The sequence below is a fragment of the Meleagris gallopavo genome, chromosome 28 (genome assembly GCF_000146605.3).
Source record: "Meleagris gallopavo isolate NT-WF06-2002-E0010 breed Aviagen turkey brand Nicholas breeding stock chromosome 28, Turkey_5.1, whole genome shotgun sequence".
NCBI classification, from domain to species: domain Eukaryota; kingdom Metazoa; phylum Chordata; class Aves; order Galliformes; family Phasianidae; genus Meleagris; species Meleagris gallopavo.
In genome coordinates this window covers 3131995-3152582 of record NC_015038.2, presented here as the reverse complement: position 1 = coordinate 3152582, position 20588 = coordinate 3131995, and the positions used below count along the sequence as shown (strand labels likewise).

At 58.9% G+C, this 20588-nt stretch overlaps 1 protein-coding gene across 1 annotated transcript; it reads left to right on the top strand.

The window, feature by feature from the left end:
* Positions 1-3890: 3890 nt before the first annotated feature.
* Positions 3891-19944, top strand: PIK3C2B (phosphatidylinositol-4-phosphate 3-kinase catalytic subunit type 2 beta). The gene is given in 33 exon segments (XM_010724225.3): positions 3891-6534; positions 7102-7202; positions 7348-7502; positions 7618-7738; positions 9928-10039; positions 10250-10329; positions 10407-10470; positions 10959-11105; positions 11364-11397; positions 11719-11914; positions 12751-12873; positions 13528-13695; positions 13834-13945; positions 14014-14156; positions 14721-14909; positions 15082-15175; positions 15439-15533; positions 15611-15791; positions 15863-15970; positions 16052-16144; positions 16254-16383; positions 16638-16774; positions 16898-16916; positions 16919-17066; positions 17212-17368; positions 17456-17565; positions 17662-17863; positions 18016-18140; positions 18211-18328; positions 18447-18528; positions 18619-18725; positions 18812-18940; positions 19102-19944. Coding segments are annotated over 33 exon segments (4884 nt in total). The 5' UTR covers positions 3891-5619; the 3' UTR covers positions 19291-19944.
* The last annotated feature ends 644 nt before the right edge of the window (positions 19945-20588 follow it).

Genomic DNA, 20588 nt, shown 5'->3' with positions numbered 1-20588 from the left:
GTCGGCGGGAGGAGGCCGGTCCCGAGATTTTTAGCTGCTCGCTCCGGGTTTTTCAACGCTTCGCGGCGTTGATCCGCGCTGTTCGGTGCAGCGCTGCAGGGAGGCGGTTCGGCTCCTGGCAGCGCCCGAAGGACCGCGAGGTAAGAGGGGGGTGCAGCGGGGCTGGGGTCCCGTCCTTTAAGTGTGCCGTGCGGGGAGGAGTTGTGTGGGGTGCGTTGCAGAACAATGGAACGGTGCCCATCGGATTGCGAAGTTGCCAGGTGTGAGTGGTGGGGAGGAGGCAGCGCTGGGCTCCGTGTGCTCGGTCGTGATGTCAAAGTGTCCCCCCAAAGGATGGGGACGGGGATGGGGATGGGGACAGGCAGGGCTGGAGGGCAGGCTCAGCCCTTCCCACGGTGCAGCCATGGGCTCTGGGCAGCACACGGGGCTGGAGGTGCTTCTCAGGATGCCGGGCTTGCTGCAGCCTGGATGCTTTCTGCTCCCGGATCCTGAACTTGCAGATATGTTCATGTGTGTATTTAACAGTAAACTCCAGAGAAATGTGAGCTATTGCCCCTAAGCAAAGGAGATGTATTGACTTAACCGCAGCTATTCGTGTGTATATGCCAAGCACGAATGCAATTGTTCACAGGATCTGGGCTGGGGTGAACTAGCAGAAAAATCAATCTTTTCCTCCTAAATCGGGAGGGTAAGCATGGCGAGGAGTGCGATGGGGGTGAGAGAAACGGGCTGCTCAGATCTCAAAGCCCCCAACCAGGTGCAGCCCCACCTCATTTCAGCAGCACCACCCGAAATACGGGGCCTGAAATATGAAAGCCGGAGCTGCGGGAGCAAGGAGCCGCCTCTCCATCCTCGCGTGCTGCAGTGTGAGTGCACGCTGTGCGTTGCCTGGATGCACACCGCGATGTGCAGCCGCTGCCAGCACCCTGGGGGTGAGGCTGCAGCCACCGCCCCATCCCGAGCCAGGCGTTTCCGTGCGCTTTGGTGCTGGGGAGGAGCGGGGCGCGCCTGACCGGCATGCATGGCTGTGTCTTAATCCCATGAGATGTAAATCCGAGCGGTGCACGGAACCGGTTCCCATCACACGGCTGGATCTGCTGGCATCCCAATGGGGAGAGCCGGGAGGTGGCACAACCAAAGTGCTGTTTGTCCTCTGGATGGTGGGGAACCCTGTGGCTGCAGGAACTGAACGTGCAGCTCATGATCCCTTTGCAGAGCAGGGGCTGCTGCAGCTTCCAGCACCTCCCAGTGAGATGCTGGGCTGGTAGTGTGAGGGCAGTGAGGGTCACTGAGCCTGGAACTGCTGTGCTTTACACTGTGGGCTATGCAGGGTGGATATATGTATAAATATATGTAACAACCCCTGCTTGGAGGGAACTGAGGAAGCTGAAATTTGCATAGAAGCCGTGCACCCACACCACAAGCATCCCCTGCGGATGCTGAGCACAGACAGAACCCGGCCCTGGGTTTGGGTGCTGGGCACTGGAGGAGGGAGGACTGAGTGATTCAGAAACCCCAGCCCTGGGTGTGACACGGATGCACCTGGGGCTGGGGAGCAGAGGGCAGAAGTGGTGAGTGGCTCTGCAGAAACGTCCCAGCTGTGTCCCTTCCTGTGTCCCCTGTGCTTTTACTACCAGATGCTGGGCGAAGTTCAGCATTCCTGTGTGGGTGTGTGGCTGTCATACCTCACTGCAAGGCTGTGACGTCCCACTGCCGTCCCCTCTGCTGTCCCTGGGCATGGGCTGGATCCTGGGCAGGGCTCCCTCCTTCAGCCGCCCCAGGTCAGGGGTTTTCCCATCCTGAGCCTGACCCATCTTCCCCAGGCAGGATTTCCTCCCAGGAGTGGAAATGCGTAGCAAAATGCTTGAAGAGCATTTGGCATCGGAGCACTTCACATCCTGCCTCCTCCAGAGAGCTTGCACTGCGCCGGGCTCTGCTCTGCTATTAATAGGAGATGCATGGGCCTAAAGAGGAAGAAACTCCTCGTGCTGTAAGGCAACAGGTTGGGAGCAAATGGCGTTGTTTGTTTTCAGGGCGTTTGCTGGGCTCGGCGTGTGCAGAACTGTGTGCAGAGCTGCATGGGGAGAACATGGAGCTCCACGGGAAAACAATTGGAGCAACTGCAAAGCATCCGTTGGGATCAGTTTTAGGGAGAAATCAGGTCGGTTTTGCTGGTTATTGGTGTGTTTTGGTGGTGCTGAGTGTGGCTCCAGGAATGACGCGCTCGGGGTTTCGGTTTTAGGTGACCAGATTTTAGAGCAAGTTCCCTTTCTGGAACTGCAGCTCCAACCTGGGAATAAAATCCCACATTGCAGCTGTGTCAAAACAAAACCTGGGAGACCAAGCCAGCGAGCTTCCCTTGGTCACTGCTTTGCTGGGAGCTCCCACAGCTCCCACTTCCATTTTGGAGGGGAAGAGAATTGAGAGCGGAGTTAGTTTCAGTGCAGGAAGGGCTGGGAGCTGCGTGCTCTGGAGTGCTGGAGCCAGAGAGGGGCACAGCCCCATTTAGGAGCTGCGTGGGGCTGGTTTTGGACATGGGATCATCCTTGCTGCTGGAGCTCCTGGACATCCTGGAAGATTTGTCAGCTTGTAACATGCTGGGAACGTGGCCCTGGCCCCATGCAGTGGGAGCAGCACAGGATGGATGGACCTGCAGCCCCAGAGGTGAAGCTTGATGCTTTATCCTCCTCACTGCTGCTCCTCCCTCTGCCGGATTATAAATGGTCAGGGATTGTCTCCCCTTGATAGGCATAACCTCCATCCCCCAGCTCCCACACCCAGCAAAGTGCTCCTCCAGGGCTCGCTTTGCTTCCTCACCCTCAGCTGTTTGATGTCTTCCCAAATGCTTCAGCCATTTCGATCTGCTCCCCGTGCAGCTGCTTGTGAGGGGGAAGGGAGGGAGGGTGAGAGAGCACTGGTCCACCCTGCACCTCCATCTCCTCGCCCTCCTCCCACCCTGATGCTCAGCTCTTTGCACGAGGACGTGGATTGTCCCTGGGGTACAGGGACAAGGGGAGCAATGCAGAGAGCTCGTGAGCTCCAGAGACCAAAAGCATCAGCCAGTGCTTGGGGGATGCAGGTATAAGGAGGTGGGGAACCCCTGGGCACAGCTGGGGGCTGCAGATGTTGGAGGTGTGGGATGGAGACAGCGCTTGTGTATCTCAGAACTGGAGGAAAGGCGGGTTTGGGGCACTCGGATGGGGAAATGTCCCTCTTCTCTGCTGCTGTGACAGCTCAAAGAGCTGCAGCTCCTGGCAGGAGCACGAGGGATGTGGTGTCTGCGTGTGGTTCCCCACAAGGCTGCAATCTCCTTGACTGCTTCAAAATATGTAGAAAATCCTGTTAAACCACCACAGGGCTGCGGGTTTCCCAGGACAAGTGCTTTCCCCTCCTGGGCTGCTCCACGTGCTGGAGGAGCTCAGCACTGCAAAGCTTTTCTCCGAAAGGTGGGACGCAGCCGAACGCTCTCCCGAGGCTGACGTGACCATGGCAAAAGCCAGGAAATTTAAAGTCAGAAAATTATCCCTATATGATGAGTAATGGTATTCTAAAGAGGAAGAAAAAAAAATCTGCTTGTCTGCATCTCTGGAATTCAGTTCTGTCTCTGGAGTCCCCTGGCTGAGTCCTCATCCGCAGCTTTCAGCCCTATGTAATTTTTTCTCTAATAACTGCAGGGTGGAGGAGGCATTCAGTGGGAACGGCCCCATGGCAAACCCCAGTGTGGAGCAGCTGTTTGGGGCTCCTTCGTGTGGCTTTGCATGGCCGTGGTCCTGCTGCCCTAGGATGGGGATCACTGCTTTGGGGCTGCTTTGCCTGCTGTGGGTGCTTCTCTTGGAGATGAGGATGGATTTGCAGCTTTGTCAGCCACAAACGAAAAATTGAAAAGGAAAAAAAAAAAAGTTTATTTTATCGCTTTGGGGTTTCAAGCAGATTTGCTTTGTTCAGCTTCCAGCTGCCCAGCGCTGCCAGCTTTTGGGATTTCTGGTTTTCCTGGCTGCCAACAGGGGCCAAAGTGCTGGGGAAAGGGAACACCTCCAGTCTGACTCCCTACAATTTAGACAGCTCAACAAAGCTTATTTCAGCGAGGTGTGCAGCCAGCTTCATGCTGGGGCTCACGCTGAGGGTCGAGTCCCTGCTGTCTTGGGGAAGAAACGTGTTTGCAGCAGGCAAAGCCTGGGCTGGGCTCATTAGCAGCCATCTGGTCCCTTTAAGGCCAAGTGGCTCAGGGCTCTGGGGGCAGTTTGGATGTCCTGGGCTGCCGTGCAGACCTCATGTCTGTCCCTCACTGAGTCTCATGAGCCCTGGATGGAGCAAGAAAACACCCAGCTGGCTCTCAGCTCCGGAGATGCCAAGTGCTGAGCGTCTCCAGGGGTTTTGGGCTCACTCCACTTCTCTGTTTAACATCCACTTCGCGATTTATTTTGCTGGGCAGGGAAGAGGAGGTAATCCTTCCTTGAAGGGTGATTCCTGGCCAGGAGGAGCAGCCATCTCTGGGTTCTCTGCTCTGCGGTCGTTGCGGTTTTGATATCGTGGTCAGGGCCAGAAAGGTGGTTTCAAGTCGGGCTTTTCCGTCTCTCTGCATGCAGCTGAGTTCTGCAAAATCGCTGGGTTTGGAGGCTGTGCAATGCTGGGGGCCCTGGGGATGTATCAGCATCCCTGCTAATGCACAGCAGACGGCTCTGAGCACCTCCCTGGGGCTGGTGGGCTTCGATGGGGATGTGGGGGGGGCTCAGATGAACTCGCTGGGTTTGTTTGGGAGGGTTGGGCCGTGTTTCTTGTTCCCTGAAGCCTCTTGGGTAGGTGGGCACAGAGGGAATAGCAGTGGGAGTGGCAGCTGTTTGGGGCTACGCGTGGGTCCCTGGGGGTTTGGGGTGGGCAGAAAGCAGTGTGTGCTGGGCAGAGCCCTCAAGGCAGGCTGGGGGGGTTCTGCCTCACTGCCCGTGCGTGATGCCAACCAAATAAGTACCCAGTGGGAGGCAAGGCAGGAGTTGCAGACACCCCTTCCTTCCTCCTTCGCTCTTCTCTCGCTGCTCTTCCCTTCTGTTCCCGACGTTTTTGCTGATGGAGGCCATGTTTTTCCCAACACAGCGATGCTCCCATGGCTACCAGGGAGCTCAAAGCCGTGCGGTGAGCTTGTAGAGCCCCGTGCAGCTGCAAAGCCCGTGTGGGCAGCAGGGTTACGTGTTGAGTCAGCCCCAGACGTCGGCCCCGCTGCCTTCCCCACTCGCTGTCTTATTTTGTCCGTCTTATTTTGTCTTCGGGGAAACCCAGCAACAGCCCCACAGCTGTGGGGCCGAGCAGCCCTTCCCCACCTGCCTGGGGGCTGCCAAATCTTCACTTAAGCCACCACACTTCCAAGCTCCTGACGCTTCCTTTCTGTGTTTGCAGGGAGGGAGGGCCGTACCTCCAGCCCTCAGCGTCCATCCACGATGGGCTCCTCCGTTCCAAACTGACCCCTGGGTGCACGCCCATGGCCGCGGCTCTCTCTGCTCTCTCGTTAGGTCCTTAACGAGCTCTCCAAGCCCTTCACCCTTACCTTTCCCCTCCGCCCAGGTGGCCGGCGGTGCAGCATGCCTTCCTCCTGAGCCCTGAGCACGGTTAGGAAGCGATCCCAGAGCGATGTCTGCCACGCGTGGCAATGGAGAGCACTGGAAGTCCCTGGAGTCGGTGGGCATCAGCCGCAAGGAGCTGGCGCTGGCCGAGGCCCTGCAGATGGAATACGACGCGCTGTCGCGACTGCGGCAGGACAAGGAGGAGAGCCGGGCCAAGCAGCGCGCCGAGCCGCCCCTCATCTCCTGGGATGAGCCCGAAAACACCCATGGGTGCACCGGGATCAAAGCCACGCGTGGTCTGTCCGGCTCCGACCCTGCGCTCTGCAATAATGCAGCGCCCGAGGGGCTGACCCCAGCCCTCCCCACGCCCCCGCCACAGCCCAACGCTGCACCCACCGGCACAGAGGGTCCGGGCTGGCTGAAGACCCCGCTGGCCGGGGACTACCTCTACATCTTCGATGGCTCTGAAGGTGATTTTCTCGGGGAGCCCCTAAATGGCACTTCACCTCTTGACAGCAATGGAGGATCCCCCAAAAAGCTCTCCCCGCCGCCGCTGCCTCCCCGGAATTCCGTGCGGAGCCACCCCGAAGGCAGCCGGCGCCTGGGGAAGGGATCCCCGCCGTCCTCCAAAGGACCCCAGCCCAGGGACGTCAACGTGTTCTCAGCCCATGAGCAGCCCCGCGGCAAGCTGCTCGCCCGCCGCATCTCCGAGGAGGATCCCTACGGCCTGGCTGACTACGAGGGCATCAACGATGCCATCACCTGCCTCAACCTAAAGTCCACCTACGAGTCCCAGGTGCTGCGGGAAGCTGCCCGCAGCTGGAAAGAGGGCAGGAGCATCTTTGAGAAGGAATCGAGTGGTAAACCGGTGGCACGGAGCAAAACCATGCCCCCCCAGGTCCCCCCGCGGACCTACGTCTCCCGATTTGGCAACAGGAAGAATGTGGCACCCAACAAGAACCGCAGGATCTCTGCTGACCCGGTAAGGGGCTGTTCTCTCCCCACAGATGGCAACAGGGTGAGTTACGGTTGTGTCCCATCTCCTCGCCTCACTCCCAGCCCTGCTGTGCCCCCAGGAGCCTGGGGAGCGAATGCCGGGGGGCTGCAGTGGACTCGTTCCCCCCAAACTCAGCTCCCCCCGGGTCCCTGCTCTGTGGTGGGTGAGCGGTGCAGCTGGTGGGGGCCATGTAAGTCACCCTCAGCTTCCTCGCTGCCAGAAACCAATTATAAAAGGGCATTAAAATTGTCTTTAGTGGCTGCTGTGTTCTCTGCCTTTCTCTGCCTCCCGTTAGCTGCTGGCTGGGTTAATTGCTCTGACAGCGGGGCCATTGTTTGCTGCAGAAGAGCGATGGAGGCTTGGGGACCCCCATGAGCGGGGGGAGCCTGGCTCTGCTGAAGCCCCCAGTGTCCCAGGGTTGGTCCCTTGGCATCCTGGAGTCCCTCTGCATGACTGGGCAGGATGAAGCTCCTGAGCTAAACAGAAGCAATGTGGGATGAGGGAGGCATGAAGCACCCGAGTGTTGCTGATGGGTTCATGCTCTACCCACAGGTCCCACCCAGGCCACGCTCCTTAGCCAATGGCTATGAGCTCTTTGAGGTGTCGGAGGAGAGGGACGAGGAGGTGGCTGCTTTCTGCCATATGCTGGATGTGTGAGTACCGTGGACTTGCATGAGCCATCCCTTGCTGCACTCCAAGCCCTTGCTTGGGGCTGCCAGGCTCTGTGAGATCTCCCCAAACGGAGGCATTTGGAGGGGGAAATAGAAAGCCACCCCTCAGCCTGCTCTTTGCCTGCAGGCTGCGGTCCAGCTCCAGCCCCCAGGACTATTCCCTGACCGGCTTCGTGTGGAGTGCAGTCAGCCTCAGCCCTGAGCACCTGGGGCACGGCATCAGCCTGAAGGTGACAGTGCTGTGTGACAGCCTGCAGGAGCCCCTCACCTTCACCTGCGACTGTAAGTGGGCTGCAAAGTGGGGAGAGCCCCCCAGCAATGCCAAGGGGGGAGTTGGAGGGGTTCCGGGGCAGTGCCAGCTTGGGGATGCTCACCTCTCTGCTCCCTGTCCCCATAGGCTCCTCCACTGTGGATCTGCTCATCTACCAGACGCTGTGCTACACGCACGACGAGCTGCACACCGTTGATGTTGAGGATTTTGTGCTCAAGCTCTGTGGCTTGGAGGAATTCTTGCAAAAGTGAGTGGTGGAGAGGGGAAAGCAGCCAGCACCGTGCGTCTCTTGTCGGCTCATGCGGGTGGATGGCCAGGGTCAATCCCTGCCTCCTGAGCCACTGCAGTGCTCTTGCCAAAATCAGCGTGTTGGGAGCATCCTTTCCCAGGCAGGATACAAGTCAGATGTGCCTCACGAGACTGCAGCCTGGGGAAGGGCCTGAAGACCGTGGAGCTGCCAAAAAAGCTTTTTGGGAGAGCATTAATAACGGTCTTGACACTCCCTTAGCTTGTTTTTTGAATACAGGATGGGGTGGGAACACCATTTCCAAGTGAGGTGGCAGAGATTTGGGGCGCCTCGGAAACATCCTGCAATGCAAAGCAGAGAGAAAGGGGATAGTTTTCCTTTTCCTGCTAAAGCTGGGACCATGCAGAGCCTTTTGCACGCCCCCCCCAACTTGCTGCTCCCCCCAGCCCTGCTTTCGCTGCAGGAAAGCTGCAGTTCTGGGTCTGATGGCTGGGGAAAGCTCCATCCAGAGCGAGGTGCAGCATGGAGGCAGCAGCAGCCATGCACTCATGGGCACACGCAGTGCTTCCCAGGACTGCCTGCAGCAAATCAGCTCCAGCTCTTCTTGGACAGCAGCCCCACAGCCTGGCCGTGCTGCTTCAAATCATGGGAGCTTTGCCATGGAGTCCAGGAGCTGCACTTTTAGGCCCTAAGGGGGCAGCTGGGAATTGTTCAGCACGGGATAGCTTGCACAGCACTGGCACAGAGGATGCAGAGCCCATCATATGTATGTACATATGTGCTTTTGTGCATGGGTGTGCATGCACACGTGTGTGTCTGTGTGCATTTGTGTGCATGGATGCAGCAGGGTTGCTTGCACACAGCAGTTGCATTGCCCCTCAGTACCCACAGCATTTCAGTTGTTGGGTTTTTCCCTTCTGTAAATGCTGTCGTTGTCAGCAAGATGTTCTCTGTTTTCTCTAATGAGGCTTAACTAGAAGCAGTTGCTGCTGGAAAAATGGGACTTGCACCAAACAAAAGGACGGTGCTTTGCCATCTTTTTACAGCCTGCACTTTAAGGAGGAAGGCAGGGCTTTCGAGAATGGATGCTGCTCAGGCAGAAAGGTGGGGCTGTGAGTCTATCCTGGGCTCTGCGGGAGGATTTCTGGGTGATTTAAAATGAATCCTCTCATTTCTACCTAATTTCTCCATTTGGAAAGTAGTTGCAGCTGCGTTGTCCTCCCTGGTATCCCAGGCATCCTGGGCTGGGAGCAGTACAGCCCGTCCCCAGTGAGCAGCTCCTGTATCTCCCACAGCCCTCAAAGGACCTTTGAGAAAGCCCTGGGAAATAAAGCCCTTTTATTGTCGGCCCTTTCTTTCCACATCTTCCCCCAGCAGACGAGATGCTGGAAGTGCCAAAACCCTCCGTGCAGAGCCAGTTGGGCACTCGAGCTCTCCAAACCAGCCCGAGCTGCTGGTGCTTTCTGCCAACTTACATTTGTAAGGTGCAGGAGAAAGGCAGGGCCGGGCTGAGCATCCCAGGGGATGTTTGCATCCCGAGGCGGGGTGCTCAGGATGCTGGCCCTGTGTGATAAGGGCACATTTCTGCCCAAGCCAGGCTTCCTGCTGTGCCTCCTCCCCATCCTCCTGCAGCAGGGCAGGGCCCAGCGACGATGGCCACACAGTGATTGGGGCTCCGTGTCCCCATCCCCTGCAGCCCCACCACCCCCCTGCATCCTGCCATTGCGACTCCATCCTGCCATTGAGCCTGCAGATGTGCTGCCCGCCCTGCGGCACTCTGCCCAGTGGTGACAGCAAGGGCTGAATTGGTTCATTCTACTCTGAAGCTGGCAAAGAAAGCAGGGCTGTACAGCAAGCTCCACGGACCTTAATGTGGGGCTTTCCCATTCTGCAGAAGCCCACGGTGCCAGGCTTTCAGCCAGCCTCCTCCATGCCTGCTCCCAGCAGGGCTGGCCACAGCTTTATGGAGGGCACAGAGGAAGGAGGAAAAACAATAGTATATTCTTAAGGCTTTCCTAGCACAGCAACTCAGTGAAATGTTTTGCAGGCAAAGGAAGCGCAGCCAAACCCTGGCCGTGCTCAGCCACCGGGTGTTAGCATAGGGTTGGATTTAGGGGATTTTCCCCCAGCCTGTTCCTAAGCAGGTGAAGAGGGGCCATGCAGTGACCCTGTTGTCTGTGTCCCCACAGCAAGCACGCGTTAGGGAGCCATGAATACATCCAGCACTGCAGGAAATTTGACATCGACATCCGCCTGCAGCTGATGAGGAGGAAGGCGGTGCGCAGCGACCTGGCCCGGACGGTGGGTGCCAGCACAGGGATCACCCTGAATGCCTGCACAGGGATCCTGCTCTGATCCTGCATCCCCACTGCCCCCAGGGATGCTTTGCTGGGTTAGGGGTTAGCTAATGCCAGGTTGCAGCTCCCAGCCCCATATCAGCCTGCTGAAGGGGGTGAGAAGAGGGGCAGGAGGGATGGCACAGCACATGGCACAGCCTCTCTCCTCCTCCAGGCCAGCGATGACCAGAGCCCCTCCACCCTCAACCACTACATCCACCTCCAGGAGAGGCCTATCAAGCAGACCATCAGCAGGTAATGGGGGACAGGGCAAGCACAGTCCCATGTGTCCACCCTCCTCACAGGGCTGAGCTCTGCACTCTGTCCCCTAGGCAGGCCCTGAGTCTCCTCTTCGACACCTTCCACAACGAGGTGGATACATTCCTGGCAGCTGAGGTGAGTGCTTTTGAGGGTGCAGCCTCTTCTCCTCGGGGATCCATCCCTATTGAGCATCGCTCAGTGCTCCTGCACAGATCCACCCCATCCCACCCCGTCCCTGTGCCCAGGGGGCTGCCGCACACCCAAGAGGACAGCACCGCCACAAAAGAGTGGGTTCCCATTTTTCTCTGGACCCCAGCAGCATTTACTGTGGACTTTTTCCACTTGTGATGGCTCTAAGGGTACTTCAGGGAAGGGAAAGGCTGGGAAATGAGAGGAAACTGAGGCACAGGCTGATGCACTCACGGTGTATGGTGTGTAGCAAGCTGAGGAGCTGCTATAAAGACTGATGGCAACGTTTATTCCTCTCCTTGGTATTCAGTTATGCACAGGAGGGTGCAGATGTTGCTCCCTGCCCCGTGCCCTATTGCTGCAGACTCCCCAAAAGACCTGGGCTCTGCTTTACCCTGGCTCTGGGCTCTGCTCAGCCTCCCTCTTCCCCACAGGGAGACTTCCCACTGAAGGCAGAGAGGGTGATCCAGTCGGTCATGGCCATCTGCAACGCCCTGGCTGCCGTTGAGTCACAGGAAATCACAACAGCCCTCAACCAGATGCCCCCCTGCCCCTCCCGCATGCAGCCCAAAATCCAGAAGGTAAGGGCTGAGGAGACCAGGGGTGGTTGCAGAGGGAAAGCCCTGTTTGCAGGTTGATCCCATTCACTCCTTTCCTTTACACCACGTGGAAAATTCCTCAATAGCTGGGAGCAGGCAGCAGTGAAGGGCTGGGACCTTGGTGCTCACCCCGGCTGCTTACGTAAAGCTGCTGGCTTGGAGAGCTGCTCCCAGCCACAGCGATGCACGGGGCTCATGCTGATATTGCTCTTGTGGTTTCTTTTCTTTTTTCCTCTGCAGGATCCAAATGTTCTGGCCAAGAGGGAAAATCGAGGTATTTCAATTCTCCTCCTCCCCTTCTGGACTGAAGTTCTTAGTGCTTTTAATCTTCAAACCCCTCCTCCTCAATTATTAAAGCCGAAAATGGGTTTGAAACCCTTCTTAAGAAAAGAGGGTTTCAGGAGGCCGTGCCTATTGTTCCTCCCCAGCAGCTCAGCAAAGTGGGAGCCTGCAATTCCTCCTCATGCCTCAGAGCAGAGCCCTGCCCAGGGTCCCCTCCAGCATCCCAGCCCCATTTTAGGGCCTCCCTATGGGACGTAGCAGGACTGCAGGTCTGGGGCAGCTCCGTGTCACTCCTCTCCTTTCTCCCCTGCAGAGAGGATCGTGGAGAGCCTGACGGCTGCCATCCTGGACCTGGTGGGGCTTTACTGCAGCACCTTCAATGCTGACTTCCAGACAGCTGTGCAATGGAGCCGGGAGCACGGCGTGGTGCAGGAGGCTCGCCTGCTCTCCTGCCCACTCTCCTTCACCGTTTACGCCACGCACCGCATCCCCATCACCTGGGCTGCCAGGTAGGATGGCCACGTGGACCTTGCTCAACCTCTACCTGCATGTCCTGGGGCTCAGATCCATTAGTTCCATCTCTAGGCTGCTAAATATTCAGCGTAAATACTAGCCCACCCCAAGGTTCCTTAAGGACAGAATTACGAGCCACGTTCGATGTGCAGTGAGCGATGCTTGCACGGCGCAGGCGGATGGCACGGGCTCTGTGCTGCTCTCCCTCTCCAACCACACAAATCCCCAAGGCTCCAGCATCCCTCCCAGGCTCCCGGTGATGTGACAGATGGCCCCGATGCCCGTGCCCGCTCTCAGCCCCACGCAGGGGAGACGATGGCAGTCCAGGAGCCCACCGCGGGGAGGGCGTGTGAGGCAGCAGCGTCGGCTGCAGCCGCCCCGCCGGGGACCCCTCGCCTTTGTCCTGTCTTTAATGTATTCCCCCTGGTGACTGGCTCTGAACAAAGGCGGTAGCCTGGGAAATGCCGACATCCCCTGACCTCCAGAGCCCCGCAGCCCTTCCCGGATTGTCGCTCGGCACCTGCCACATGGCAGGGCCCCCCCGGCAGCCCCCCGTGTGACGGTATGCACGATGCCATATGGTGATGGGGATGGGAAGGACAGGGGCTGCTGGCTCTGTATCCACCCCCCTTGTGCAAAGCTGGGGAAGGCGAGCCACTTGTGGAGGGGCTTCATTAGAGTGTGGCCGGCCATGGGAACAGATCCGAGCCTCCTTGCCTCCCCCCTTCCCAACCCCACTGCTGTGAGGTTTCCCCTTTGGCTAGGTGAACCCCAAGCACCCTCAGAGCTGTGGCTGCTCCCCCCACTCACGTTTCTTTTGCTCCCCTTGCAGCTATGAAGATTTCTACCTCTCTTGCTCCATCACGCACGGTGGTAAGGAGCTATGCAGCCCCCTGCACACCAGAAAGGCCCACGTCTACAAGTACCTTTTCCACCTCATCATATGGGACCAGCAGTAAGGCAGCACCCTGGCCGTGGGGTGGGCATGGGTACCCGGTGCCGTCCCCAGCCGTACTATCTCCTCCAGCAGTTCCTCTCTGTGCCTCTCCCCAGCTTTCGGGTTATGGAAGCTCTTATGTCATCCCCAGGAATAGCACTTGCCCCTGGCGCCAGTCTCCCACCTCCTATTTGCACTCGGGAAAGGGGATCTGCTCCCAGAATAGCCCTGAGAGCAGGCAGGGAGGCTGTGCCGAGCCCTCGCCATGCCTGGCATTTGCAAAGAGGTGGGGATGGGAATGGGATAATTTTAGAAGGTGCCTGTGCCCCTGAAGGACGTGCGCCCAGTGGCAGTCATTCCCTCTGCCCATCTCTCCCGTCCCTTGCCCACCCTGTGGGCAGGATGCCTTGAGCTCCTTGAGGACCCCCACACTGACAGGGAGAAGCTGGGACGAGGTCAGTATGCAGTGTCCCCCCATCACCTACCCAGGACAAAGCAGGGGTGTGGGAGCAGCCAGCTCTCCAACATGGGGGGGGGGTGATGCCCATGACGTAAGGGTGCACGTGGCACCCCCGGTGCCAGCAGCAAAGGCATTTGCTGAGCTCTGTTGGCATTCCGAGGTGGGGGGCCGGGGCTGACCCGTGCCGTGGGGCTCTGACTGCTCTCTTGCAGGATCTGCTTCCCCGTCCAGGTGAACCGACTGCCACGGGAGACGCTGCTCAGCGTCACGCTCTTCGCCGTGCCCGTCCCCCCCCCGGGGAGCTCCTCTGACACCAACAGGCAGCGGCGGGTCCCTGAGGCCCTGGGCTGGGTCACCACTCCGCTCTTCAACTTCAGGCAGTGCGTAGGGTGTCCAACCACCACGGGCACCCCAGGGTGGGCTGTGAGGGTCCCCCAGGGTTCAGTGCTGGGATGCAGCGGTGCCACCCTAACCCCGGGGGAGCAGCCCCTCCAAACAGCCTCCCCTTTCTCCTCCAGGGTCCTGACCTGCGGGAGAAAGCTTTTGGGCTTGTGGCCGGCGACCCAGGACAACTCCAGAGCCAGATCGAGTGCCCCCAACTTCAACCAACCCGACAGCGTCATCCTGCAGGTGGGTCCCAGCAGTGGGACACCGGAGGTGTGCTGAGCCCCCGCTCACTCACCCACCCTTTGTCCCAGATCGATTTCCCCACCTCTGCTTTCGACGTGAAGTTCGTGAGCCCGCTGGCGGCCGAGGTGAGCCCCAAGTACGAATTTGGCAGCCTGGGTGAGGAGGACCAGCGCAGGCTGCGGGAGGCGATGCAGAAGAAATCGCTCTATTGGTGAGCAATGGAGGGAATCGGCATCATCCTTCCTCGGGGGGGGGTCTCAGCTGAGCTCTCCCCAACATTGGCTGGCATGCACAGGGGGCATCTGGGGGCCTGATCCTGCCTCCAGCAGCTGGTCTGGGGAAGCAGCTGGGGCTGGAGGATGAGTTTGGGGTTTAGCAGAGCTGTGCTGCTCAGTGCTGCTGAGCCGGCCGGCGTCTGCCGATGCTATAAACAGGGAGGATCGGGTGTCAGCAGCCGTGCCTGGATCCACAGAGCACGGCAGCAGTGGTGGATGTGTCCCCACTGACAGCCACCCCGCCAGGACCCAGCGACAGCACTAATTTTGCCTGCAAAACATCTGGGTGCAAAGCCAGGCAAGCTGGTGTGGGGTCCCTGCGGCAGCTCGGTCACCTCTGTGATGGGTGTCCCTGGGACCAGGGGAGCACCCAGCATCACGCAGCATGGCACAGCCCCATCCACTGGCTCTCTTAAGGTTGTGGAGGGTTTTATCCATGCACACTGGGGTCGGAGCAGTGCCCTGCGCCCAGTCTTTGCCATCCCCACTTGCTGCTGCAGGTTGACAGATGCGGACCGCAAACGGCTGTGGGAGAAGCGCTACTACTGCCATGCAGCACCCGGCTCGCTGCCCATGCTGCTGGCCAGTGCACCCAGCTGGGAGTGGGCCTGCCTGCCTGACATCTACGCCCTGCTGAGCCAGTGGACCTACATGAGCCACCAGGATGCCCTGGGGCTCCTTCATGCCACGTAAGTCTCTGTTGCATGGACATGGATGGGGCAGCATGTGCTGCAGGTTGTGGGCTTCCGTACCAACTTGGTGGAGCATCCAACCCCAATGGTGCCATGTCCTTGGCGGAGGGTGAGTGGGCAGGGCCGTCCCATGGGGTAATGCTATCCATGTGACAACTACCCTATGTAGGTTCCCGGACCAAGAGGTGAGGAGGACGGCCGTGCAGTGGATCGACTCCATCTCTGACACGGAGCTGCTGGACTACTTGCCCCAGCTGGTCCAGGTGTGTGCTGGGATGGGGGTGCTGCACGGGATGTGTTCTGAGACAGGGATGCAATGTGATACGCGTACTGGGATGGGGGTGCTGCATGGGACACATACCAGGATTGGGATGCAGCAGTGGATGTGTGCTGGGTCGGTGATGTGTAATGGAATACATGCCAGGGTAGGGGTGCAGCACTGGGCACATGCTTGGACTAGAACACAGCTTGGGGCATGTGCTGGTCCTGCTGCATCCCAGAACTGTCCTCTCTTCCCCTAATCCAGGCCTTGAAGTATGAGTGCTACCTGGACAGCCCACTGGTGCGCTTCCTCATGAAGCGAGCAATCTGTGACCTGAAAATCACCCACTATTTCTTCTGGTGAGTCTGAGGGGACCAAGAGCGGGCTGGGTGGCTCCAGGACATGTCTGACTCCACAATGCTTGTGCTGCGAGCAGGCTGCTGAAGGATGGCCTGAAAGATTCCCAGTTCAGCATCCGCTACCAGTACCTGTTGGCAGCTCTGCTGTGCTGCTGCGGGAAGGGGCTGCGGGAGGAGTTTGACCGGCAGTGCCTGCTGGTCAACACATTGGCCAGGCTGGCCCAACAAGTGAGGGATGCTGCTCCGTCCGCACGCCAGGTGGGTGTTGGGATCTGTGGGGTCTCACAGGGTCCAGGCAGGTCTCAGCCACCCAACGTCCCTCCCCACAGGGCATCCTGCGTGAGGGGCTGGAGGAGGTGAAGCAATTTTTCAAGGCTAATGGGTCGTGCCGGCTGCCGCTCAGCCCCAGCCTGCTGGTGAAGGGGATAGTGCCCCGGGTGAGTGCTGGGGTTGGGGTATCATCACCCACCAGGAGCCACCTATCCCTGATGAGCTGCCTTTTCTTTCCCCGGTGCCAGGACTGCTCCTATTTCAACTCCAACGCCGTCCCACTGAAGCTCTCCTTCCAGAACGTCGATCCCCTCGGAGAAAATATCCGGGTCATCTTTAAGGTGAGTTCATCCTCCCGGCACTGCCCAAATCACAGCACAGCATCTCCATTCCCAGTGGGATGCTCTTCCCTTGGTACCCTTGGTCTGATGGCTCCCTACGGGCTTGCAGTGCGGCGATGATCTGCGGCAGGACATGCTGACACTGCAGATGATCCGGATCATGAACAAAATCTGGGTGCAGGAGGGGCTGGACATGCGCATGGTCATCTTCCGCTGCTTCTCCACGGGCCGTGGACGAGGTAACCCAGCATCAGGGCATCAGTCACCAAGCTGTGACGCTCTCAGATTGGCAACAGCATGGGAGGCCCTGGGGGTTTGTGGAAAGAAGCCACCATGGGTTGCTGTGAGCCACTGTTGGGTTTGATCCCTCCAGACTGTCTGTAGGAGGATGACACTGTAGACGGTCACATCAGGGTTAGTGATGAAGGGTGCTGGGATCTTGGTGCTCCCCGGGTGGGAAGGACAGGTCTCACCTCGCTGTCTCGGCTGCCAGGCATGGTGGAGATGATCCCCAACGCCGAGACCCTACGCAAAATCCAGGTGGAGCACGGTGTGACGGGCTCCTTTAAGGACAGACCACTGGCTGACTGGCTGCAGAAACACAACCCCGAGGAGGATGAATATGAGAAGGTGAGGAGCAGCCTGGCAGGGTCCCTGCTCTGCGTGTCCACCTCTCCAGGGATGATATACATCTCATGGGGGAGCAGCATAGATGAGCTGCCCCGCATTTCCCTCTCTCTCCATCCTTTCCAGGCTGTGGAGAACTTCATCTATCCTGCGCTGGCTGCTGTGTGGCCACCTATGTGCTGGGGATCTGCGACCGGCACAACGACAACATCATGCTCAAGACCACCGGCCACATGTTTCACATCGATTTTGGCAGGTTCCTGGGCCACGCTCAGATGTTTGGCAACATCAAGAGGTGAGGAATGCCTCTGATTTCACCTTCCTGCTCACTGCAATTGCCCACATGGAGTTGCGATTCCTTAACACTGGGGTTCCTCCTGATTTTATGGGTGAAGTTCCTCCCCTCGTGCCTCTGTGCTCACTCTATACCCCCAACGCAGGGACCGGGCACCGTTTGTCTTCACCTCAGACATGGCATACGTCATCAATGGTGGGGACAAGCCCTCTAGCCGCTTCCACGACTTCGTCGATCTGTGCTGCCAGGCTTATAACCTGATCCGCAAGCACACCCATCTCTTCCTCAACCTGCTGGGGCTGGTGAGCATCTGGGGACACTCAGAAGGGCCACGGGGTGGCTGGGGGATGCGTCCTCATCTCACCACCCACCCTCACCTCGCTGCCCAGATGCTGTCCTGTGGCATCCCTGAACTTTCCGACCTGGAGGACCTCAAATATGTCTACGATGCACTAAGGCCACAGGACACTGACGCTGATGCCACCACCTACTTCACCAGGTATAGGATGTGGGTTGGTGACCCCCAGGAGAGAGGCATGGCCACCAGCTGCTTCTCAGCCAAGTGCCTCCATGCTAACACGTGGCCTCGTTGCAGGTTGATTGAGTCCAGCCTGGGCAGTGTGGCCACCAAACTCAACTTCTTCATCCACAACCTGGCACAGATGAAGTTCACAGGCTCTGATGCCCGCCCAACCCTCTCCTTTGCCCCCCGCACACACACCATCAAGACGTCCGGCCGGATCTGCGATGTCTTCCTCTGCCGCCATGAGAGGGTCTTCAACCCCAGCAAGGGCTATGTGAGTTGGGATGGCTGAGGACAGCCTGAGGAGATGGGCAGAGGAACAACTCGCTCTGTCCTGGGGCGTTCTTTATCCCTGAACCCCTGACACAGCTGGGTATGGGGCATCCTGTTGCCTCCATCCTGTATCACAGCCCCATCTCCCTGCAGACCTACGTGGTGAAGGTGAAACGGGAGAGCCCGAGCGAGGTGACCTTTGTGCAGCGCACCTTTGAGGAGTTCCAGGAGTTGCACAACAAGCTGCGCCTGCTCTTCCCCTCCTCGCTGCTGCCCAGGTACCCCCAGACCTGGCACCGGGGCTTCCAATGCCCTGCAGGGTCACTGAGTGTCTGTGCCCTTTGACAGCTTCCCCAGTAGGTTCATTATTGGCCGATCACGAGGAGAGGCAGTAGCTGAGAGGAGGAAAGAAGAACTCAATGGCTACATCTGGCATCTCATCCACGCTGCCCCCGAGGTGGCCGAGGTGCGGGGCTGGAGGACCCCAGGAGGGTGGGCTGGGGGTGTTGGTGAAGATAACTTGGGTGGCAATGGGACAAACGTGGCATGTGAAGCACTGGTAACAGCCCTTCCTTGCCTTGCAGTGTGACCTCATCTATACCTTTTTCCACCCGCTGCCCAGGGATGAGAAGGCAGCTGGCACCAACCCGGCCCCAAAGCCAGCAGGTAGGTGGGCTGGGGTGAACCCCATATCCCATCCATGGCCCGACCATGTCCCTCCTGCTCCCCTCCCTTGTCCTTCCTCCTCCTCTCCAGACACCACATGGGCTCGTCCCCTGGGGAAGGTTGGCGGGGAGGTGAAGCTCTCCATCTCCTACAAGAACAACAAGCTCTTCATCATGGTGATGCACATCCGGGGGCTGGTAGGTGCGCAATGTCCTGGCGACGATGGGGATAGGATCCAGCCCCACTGCCAGGCTCACAGGGTGCCCCATGCTCTGTTCTGCAGCAGCCCCTCCAGGATGGCAACGACCCTGACCCCTATGTCAAGACCTACCTGCTGCCTGATCCCCAGAAAACCACTAAGAGGAAAACCAAAGTGGCCCGGAAAACCTGCAACCCTACCTACAACGAAATGGTATGGGGATGGTGATGGGGATTAGAATGGGGATGGCAATGGCAACGGGGGTGATGATGTTTGGGGGTGGTGATGGGGGGTGGTGATGAAGATGGAGATGGTGACGATGGGGGGACAGCTGGAGTCCGTGGTTGAGGTTCTGCCCCACTCTGTCCCCACAGCTGGTCTACGATGGGGTGCCTCGGGGCGACCTGCAGCAACGGGAGCTGCGGCTGAGCGTGCTGAGCGAGGAAGGCTTTTGGGAGAACATTCTCCTTGGGGAGGTCGGCATCCGCCTGCGGGACCTCGATTTGGCACAGGAGAAGATGGGGTGGTTCGCCCTTGGATCCCGTGGCCACGGCACGCTCTGAGCTCCAGGAATGGGCACCGATGCCAGGATGTGCCCAGAGGGAGCTGCCGTTAGACGTCTTCTTTTTTAAGTTTACCTTGTGTCAAGGGAGCAATGCTGGGGGGGTTGGGTGGGAAGGAGTGTCAGGGTGCGTCGGGGGGGGTTATTTCTTCCTTTGGGATATCTGTATTTTAATTTTTTTAATGACAACGTGTAGCACGCGGCCAGGCGCCGGGGCGGTGGCATCGCCAAGGTTGGTTTCGGGACATCTGTTCCCCACTTTGATGCCGTTGAGGCCGTTCCCAGCGCAGGGGATTTGCTCCCAAAGGAGAGCAGCATGGCAGGAGCCCATCCCGAAATGGGAGACCCCCGCCAACACCCCCTGGGGAGCACGGCCACCTCCTTTCCCCCCGCCTGGCCCTGTGCTGGGGTGCAGGCTTGGTGCCTGTGGTGCTTTGTTTACAGCGAGAGCTCCGTAAACGGACGAAATGTTTCTCAGGATCGAGAATAATGAACTTAAACTTTATATTAAAAGTTTTAAAGACTGTATCGAGCGGGAGAGGGCCTGGGGGAGGTGGCATGGGGCACCCCCCAGCAGCGGGACCCTCCTGGCTGTAGCACGGCAGAGTGAAAATAAAGCGATGAAGTGCACGGGGCAGCGTGGGACCTCGTGTGACCCTGCAGGGCAGCAGTGGGATGGGGACAGGAATAGGGATGGAAACGGGAGCAGGACCTGGGGAGGAGCGTCGGGCTCGTCTGTGTAATAGGACAAGGGGGGAACGGCTTTAAATTAAGGAGGGGACATCCAGTTGAGATGTGCATGATTTAGTGGTTGGCAACTCTGCCAGCGACAGGGGGTTGGATCGAGGTGATCTCTGATGTCCCTTCCAACCCAGCCGTGCTATGACGGAATGCTCCCTGCTCCCTGCGCTCCCAGTCGGAACAGCGCAGCTCCCCGCCGGGCCGCCAGGGGGCGCAATACCGTGCAGCACAGCGGCTGATGCAATCCCCACGCTAAGAGGTGGGCGGTGCCCCTCCATCGTCCTCCGTGGGGGCGTGGCCTCAACACTGCCCAATGAACGGCAGCGTAGCTGCGTGACGTCTCATGCATGCGCAGTCTCTCGCCGCCCGCGCCTAAGGGCTCGCGCCGGCCGGGGCCGGATGTAAGCGCTGCGCTCGCTCCCGCGCCGCCATTTTGTTTCTCCCGCCGCCGGCCGCCCGGATTCCTCTCAGGATGGCGCCCAGACCCCGCCGCCAGACGCTCCGCCCCGCCGCCCCGCACCCCCGGCAACGTCGCCGACATCGCTGAGGACCCTTCTC